General features: G+C 49.7%; 2 protein-coding genes across 2 annotated transcripts; both read right to left on the bottom strand.

The window, feature by feature from the left end:
- Positions 1-3,708: 3,708 nt before the first annotated feature.
- LOC123750784 (uncharacterized) lies at positions 3,709-4,728 on the bottom strand. Its single transcript, XM_045732895.2, has one exon. The coding sequence runs from the start codon at positions 4,726-4,728 to the stop codon at positions 3,709-3,711; it is 1,020 nt and encodes a 339-aa protein (XP_045588851.2).
- A 1,001-nt stretch (positions 4,729-5,729) lies between these two features.
- LOC138359547 (uncharacterized protein in mobD 3'region-like) lies at positions 5,730-6,260 on the bottom strand. Its single transcript, XM_069318889.1, has one exon. It carries the CDS (start codon positions 6,258-6,260, stop codon positions 5,730-5,732), a length of 531 nt encoding a protein of 176 aa, XP_069174990.1.
- Positions 6,261-7,368: the final 1,108 nt, after the last annotated feature.

The raw sequence follows: 7,368 nt of genomic DNA, 5'->3' as shown, positions 1-7,368 counted from the left end.
CTTGAGGTTACCTTGAGGTGCTTCCGGGGCTTAGTGTCCCCGCGGCCCGGTCGTCGACCAGGCCTCCTGGTTGCTGGACTGATCAACCAGGCTATTGGACGCGGCTGCTCGCAGCCTGACGTATGAGTCACAGCCTGGTTGATCAGGTATCCTTTGGAGGTGCTTATGCAGTTCTCTCTTGAACACTGTGAGGGGTCGGCCAGTTATACCCCTTATGTGTAGTGGAAGCGTGTTGAACAGTCTCGGGCCTCTGATGTTGATAGTTCTCTCTTGAACACTGTGAGGGGTTGGCCAGTTATGCCCCTTATGTGTAGTGGAAGCGTGTTGAACAGTCTCGGGCCTCTGATGTTGATAGTTCTCTCTTGAACACTGTGAGGGGTCGGCCAGTTATGCCCCTTATGTGTAGTGGAAGCGTGTTGAACAGTCTCGGGCCTCTGATGTTGATAGACCAACACTGCAGCAGCAGGAGACTTCGAGTGTGTTCTCACAAGTGTCTTGCTTACTCTCCAGGATAAACAACAAACTATCACTTAGCTTCACTTTGTTTGTTTGTCTAGGCGCTATATATGTGCTCGTCAGGTTGGCTACACTGTAATGTCTTAATGGTTGTTAGACTGGCTTAAGTGTGGTCTCTTGTGCTCGTCAGTGTGGCTACAGTGTGGGGCGTCTATCTTCCCGTCTGGCTACAGTGTGTGGCGTCTATCTTCCCCTGTCTGGCTACAGTGTGGGGGCGTCTATCTTCTCCTGTCTGGCTACAGTGTGGGGGCGTCTATCTTCTCCTGTCTGGCTACAGTGTGTGGCGTCTATCTTCCCCTGTCTGGCTACAGTGTGGGGGCGTCTATCTTCCCCTGTCTGGCTACAGTGTGGGGCGTCTATCTTCCCCTGTCTGGCTACAGTGTGGGGGCGTCTATCTTCCCCTGTCTGGCTACAGTGTGGGGGCGTCTATCTTCCCCTGTCTGGCTACAGTGTGGGGGCGTCTATCTTCCCCTGTCTGGCTACAGTGTGGGGGCGTCTATCTTCCCCTGTCTGGCTACAGTGTGGGGCGTCTATCTTCCCCTGTCTGGCTACAGTGTTGGTCCATCAGGCTATGGTGGGCAGTCCGTTGTTTCCCAACGGGATCGCCGTTAGATAGGGCGTCCGTGTTCGCCCATAAACTGTTTAAACTGCAACGTAATCTGTTTAACAGACTGCATTGTTATCTGTTAACTTGTTTACACTGGAGGGTTTTAATTGCCATTTTGCATACTCATGTTAGCCTGGTGTTATGCATCATATGTCATGGAAAAACAATTATAATATATTCTGCATTTTGTACGCATGCAGCGTATAATATTTGGACCTTTGTACTCATCTAGTTGTGCTTGCGGGGGTTGAGCTCTGGCTCTTTGGTCCCGCCTCTCAACTGTCAATCAACAGGTGGTCATAGTGAGTGTGTGTGTGTGTGTGTGTGTGTGTGTGTGTGTGTGTGTGTGTGTGTGTGTGTGTGTGTACTCACCTAGTTGTACTCACCTAGTTGTGCTTGCGGGGGTTGAGCTCTGGCTCTTTGGTCCCGCCTCTTAACTGTCAATCAACTGGTGTACAGATTCTGAAGCCTATTGAGCTCTATCAAATCTACATTTGAAACTGTGTATGGCGTCTGCCTAGGGAGCCGGTCGGCCGAGCGGACAGCACACTGGACTTGTGATCCTGTGGTCCCGGGTTCAATCCCGGGCGCCGGCGAGAAACAATGGGCAGAGTTTCTTTCACCCTATGCCCCTGTTACCTAGCAGTAAAATAGGTACCTGGGTGTTAGTCAGCTGTCACGGGCTGCTTCCTGGGGGTGGAGGCCTGGTCGAGGACCGGGCCGCGGGGACACTAAAGCCCCGAAATCATCTGAAGATAACCTGAAGATAACCACCACATCTATTTGTTTTCTTTCTCAAATACTATACGATATAAAAATCATATTTACTTAAATTTACGACCGGGCCGCGGGGACACTAAGCCCCGGAAGCACCTCAAGGTAGCCTCAAGGTTGGGAAAATACTTCCACATCACTGCCTAAAACATGGATTTGTTAACTACTCGGACACTGAAACTATGTTTTTGTAATAGAACAGATCAATGTAAATGCAAACTTGGCCATTCAAAGCGCATGACCTTTGGAAATTGGAAATCAAATCGGCCGTAGTTCAAGACTCTTCAGACGGTTACAGAAATCCTAGCTGAAGAAATTCGTGCCAGTCCCAGAGCCGAGATATTAAATTACGAAAAAAGAATAAAGGACTTGAACCTCATATTACTGAAAGAGAGAGAGAGGAAGAATCAGGGGGAGACATGATCGCCACATAAAACGTAGTTAGAGATGGACACACTGTTTTAAGTACACAATAAGAACACACAGAGATCACACTAACGTGATGCATCAAATGAACAAATCCACAAGGGCCGTGACAAGGATTCGAACGGCCTATTGACATAGCTTGGGTGCAGGGGATGGAGGGGGGGGGGTTATGTAAAATCCTGGTTTGTGCCTCGGAGAGGCTACGGGATCCAGTAAGTTCAGTAGAACTTCGGTTTCAACCCTTTTACCCTGTCGTAGCTCAGTCGATTAAGGCAGTGTCTGGGATACTCCCGAACGCAGGTTCGAATCCTCGTCACGGCCCTTGTGGATTTGTACACAATAAGAACACGAGAAATGAAAACTGCGGAAGAAAGAGTGTCACACGGAAGGAATATTTTAGTTGTACTCCCCTCGATCATGCGTGTGTATGTGTCTAACTTCGCACAATTCATTCGAAAGAAGGTGATGTATGAGAAATATCCATACATCCCTGGGTTCCCGAGGAACGCGGGTTCGAGTCCACTCTCGGAATCAATTGTGAATATGAAATAACACAAAGAGTTCTGAGACCGTATATACGTCCAGTCGTGTGTAGCTTGACTCTTGGCCCAAGAGCTGAAGCTCGACTCGTGCAAACAAGACTAATATGAACTTAAATAACCTCACTCAAGCACTGTATTCCCCCCTCCGCCTCCGTCACAGGATCACGCGGAAAAAAAAGGACTTTTACTGTAAATCGAACTTTCATCTACAGGAATTTTAAATGAGCTTAAACAAGATTTATATTTACATAATGAATAAAAAATAATGGCGAACAAAAATATTGTATAAGAAAATATCAAATTTTTCCTGAATTTAGCTGGAGGAAATTCTGTGACTCTCACTATGTTAGAACAGCTTTAATTGACACATTGTCATATGTATTATATTGGACATATTGGAAGCAAACAGAAACACGGTATATACGCTTCCTGTCGCAAATGTGTCACGCAGGTGTTTCATGTGTCACGCAGGTGTTTCATGTGTCACGCAGGTGTTTCATGTGTCACGCAGGTGCTTCATGTGTCACGCAGGTGCTTCATGTGTCACGCAGGTGTTTCATGTGTCACACAGGTGTTTCATGTGTCACGCAGGTGTTTCATGTGTCACACAGGTGTTCCATGTGTCACGCAGGTGTTTCATGTGTCACGCAGGTGCTTCATGTGTCACGCAGGTGTTTCATGTGTCACGCAGGTGTTTCATGTGTCACGCAGGTGTTTCATGTGTCACGCAGGTGCTTCATGTGTCACGCAGGTGTTTCATGTGTCACGCAGGTGCTTCATGTGTCACGCAGGTGTTTCATGTGTCACGCAGGTGTTTCATGTGTCACGCAGGTGCTTCATGTGTCACGCAGGTGCTTCATGTGTCACGCAGCTCCCTCTCCTGGAACACTCCTGGAAGTGTCTTGGGCTTCCTGGAAGTGTCTCGTGCTTCCTGGAAGTGTCTCGTGCTTCCTGGAAGTGTCTCGTGCTTCCTGCAAGTGTCTCGAGCTTCCTGGAAGTGTCTCGTGCTTCCTGGAATTGTCTCGTGCTTCCTGCAAGTGTCTCGTGCTTCCTGGAAGTGTCTCGTGCTTCCTGGAAGTGTCTCGTGCTTCCTGGAAGTGTCTCGTGCTTCCTGGAAGTGTCTCGTGCTTCCTGGAAGTGTCTCGTGCTTCCTGGAAGTGTCTCGTGCTTCCTGGAAGTGTCTCGTGCTTCCTGTAAGTGTCTTGTGCTTCCTGGAAGTGTCTCGTGCTTCCTGGAAGTGTCTCGTGCTTCCTGGAAGTGTCTGGTGCTTCCTGGAAGTGTCTGGTGCTTCCTGGAAGTGTCTCGTGCTTCCTGGAAGTGTCTCGTGCTTCCTGGAAGTGTCTGGTGCTTCCTGGAAGTGTCTCGTGCTTCCTGGAAGTGTCTCGTGCTTCCTGGAAGTGTCTCGTGCTTCTTGGAAGTGTCTGGTGCTTCCTGGAAGTGTCTCGTGCTTCTTGGAAGTGTCTGGTGCTTCCTGGAAGTGTCTCGAGCTTCCTGGAAGTGTCTCGTGCTTCCTGGAAGTGTCTCGAGCTTCCTGGAAGTGTCTCGTGCTTCCTGGAAGTGTCTCGTGCTTCCTGGAAGTGTCTGGTGCTTCCTGGAAGTATCTCGTGCTTCCTGGAAGTGTCTCGTGCTTCCTGGAAGTGTCTCGTGCTTCCTGGAAGTGTCTCGTGCTTCCTGGAAGTGTCTTGTGCTTCCTGGAAGTGTCTCGTGCTTCCTGGAAGTGTCTCGTGCTTCCTGGAAATGTCTCGTGCTTCCTGGAAGTGTCTGGTGCTTCCTGGAAGTGTTTTCCTCAGTGTGCCCCCAGAGGCCCATCAGTCTCTGGGGGCGACGGGAGGCTCCAGCAAGGAAAAACAGGATGTAGGTCATCTCCTGAGGGCGGCTGGTGACAAGTTACTGATGACTTGCTAGTTGACTCACCTCTGCTACTGCTGACATTCCTCTCTCTCTCTCTCTCTCTCTCTCTCTCTCTCTCTCTCTCTCTCTCTCTCTCTCTCTCTCTCTCTCTCTCTCTCTCTCTCTCTCTCTCTCTCTCTGTCTCTCTCTCTCTCTCTCTCTCTCTGTCTCTCTCTCTCTCTGTCTCTCTGTCTCTCTCTCTCTCTCTCTCTCTCTCTCTCTCTCTCTCTCTCTCTCTCTCTCTCTCTCTCTCTCTCTCTCTCTCTCTCTCTCTCTCTCTCTCTCTCTCACACACCATGATGGTATCCCTGGTGTAGGGAGGAACCGGTTAATACCAAGATACCACCTACTGGAGAAAGGGAGGAAAGCGCCTCAAGCACGTCCGCGCGCGCGTGTGTGCATGTGTGCAGAGGCTGGGGACACTGGGAGGGGGGGGGGGAAGGTTAGTTTTGAGACCGACCCATCCCAAATCCTTATCCTGATCTCTTCCAAGTGCTATATAGTAGCAATGGCGTGGCGTTTTCTCCTGGTAGTTCCTTCCCTTCCCCTCCTGTTTAAACCTGCTATAGTGAGGTTATGAACAGTTTACTGTGTCATAGTTGGATGATATCGCGATATCGCACGCGCGTGTGTGGAAGCCATTAACGGGGCGTTTATGCGCAATTTGATCCTGTTATCAGATGCCCCGTTACAACCCGTTTGGTGCCCTTGCGGGCGAGTGCGTCGTGGCGGAGTGCGTTTCCGTGAAGTGCGTCGGGGCGAGTGCGTCGTGGCGAAGTGCGTCTCTGTGAAGTGTGCCGGGGCGAGTGCGTCGTGGCGGAGTGCGTCTCCGTGAAGTGTGTCGGGGCGAGTGCGTCGTGGCGGAGTGCGTCTCTGTGAAGTGTGTCGGGGCGAGTGCGTGGTGACTGAGTGTGTGTGTGTGGACAAATGATTTAGTTACCGCGAGCTTCTTGTAATAAATATCTTAATATTGTTTAAATTATCGATAAATTTATATTAGCATTTTTGGCGGCATCATTATTTACACTCTGAGCAAGATATATGTGTGATAACGAGAGCTCTTCCTTGAGGGAGAGCGGCTCCAAGCTCTCTCTGAGGAAGAGGGTGGGGACATCAGGGCCACTGAGGAAGAGGGTGGAGACATCAGGGCCACTGAGGAAGAGGGTGGGAACATCAGGGCCACTGAGGAAGAGGGTGGAGACATCAGGGCCACTGAGGAAGAGAGTGGAGACATCAGGGCCACTGAGGAAGAGAGTGGAGACATCAGGGCCACTGAGGAAGAGGGTGGAGACATCAGGGCCACTGAGGAAGAGGGTGGGAACATCAGGGCCACTGAGGAAGAGGGTGGAGACATCAGGGCCACTGAGGAAGAGGGTGGGAACATCAGGGCCACTGAGGAAGAGGGTGGAGACATCAGGGCCACTGAGGAAGAGAGTGGAGACATCAGGGCCACCGAGGAAGAGATAAGCAACGTCTGCCACTCTTGAGTGACGGAAAGTTACCATAGATCATTAATTACAGCAGTAGTTAAGACTAGCCGGTCTTCTCTCTAAGGTCGACTGAACCCCGTCACTCTCTGGCCCTCCGCGCGGTCCTGGTAGCAGTAATATCTTCAGCGACCGGGATTAGATATCCATATAGACTCCTCAGACGCAGGCGCAAGATACCTGGAAGATATCTATAGCAGCCTTCTGCAGACAGTCGCAGCGATGGCCAAAGTTCCCGGAAGTATTAGCAAGATTAAGTCCAGTTTGTCCGAGAAAGACATTTTTACCGAGGCGTTGTCTGAGTTTATTGACAGGGACATGTGTCCTAAAATGATATTATATTCGTGTGAATGATGTGGTTTTACGGCATTGTGTTCATTATGGAAAACTTCCTTGAAAGATTTGAAGATTTATTTGAACCGTTATTTCTTTGGTCTAGCTCTCTGTCTCTCTCTCTCTGTCTCTCTCTCTCTCTCTGTCTCTCTCTCTGTCTCTGTCTCTCTCTCTCTCTCTCTCTCTCTCTCTCTCTCTCTCTCTCTCTCTCTCTCTCTCTCTCTCTCTCTCTCTCTCTCTCTCTCTCTCTCTCTCTCTCTCTCATTAACTGAATGGATCTGGAGCTTCAAACACTTACCGCGCCTCTTCCCGACGCCCCGTGACCCGGGACTAACGCTCCAACATCATCATCATTTTCCACACGTGAACATGAGTGGATGAACCAGGGGAAATGACGGAAGAATTCTGACGGGGTTATAAGGTCATAGGGTCATTAGGGCACTACCTCTGACCTCGTGACCCCATGGCTAAAGGGTGAGGGGAGTTGGTCACACGACTAGAGTAGGCATGAGGTCAGAGAGCCATCCAACCAGTCCTCAGACAGTGTCAGTCCACGGAGGAAGAATTGAAACAGGAATTTCCTTAAGTACTTTCGTATATTACATCTTCAGAAGGAATGGAGATGTATGTACTGGAATGGAATGGATGAAAGTACTTAAGGAAATTCCTGTTTCAATTCTTCTTCCGTGGTCTGACACTGTCACATTTGTCATCACGTGTTAATTTTCGTGATTTACACACACACACACACACACACACACACACACACACACACACACACACACACACACAC

The sequence above is a fragment of the Procambarus clarkii genome, chromosome 91 (genome assembly GCF_040958095.1).
Source record: "Procambarus clarkii isolate CNS0578487 chromosome 91, FALCON_Pclarkii_2.0, whole genome shotgun sequence".
Classification (NCBI taxonomy): domain Eukaryota; kingdom Metazoa; phylum Arthropoda; class Malacostraca; order Decapoda; family Cambaridae; genus Procambarus; species Procambarus clarkii.
Note: the sequence above shows the minus strand (reverse complement) of the source record. Positions and strands in the feature narration are given on the sequence as shown.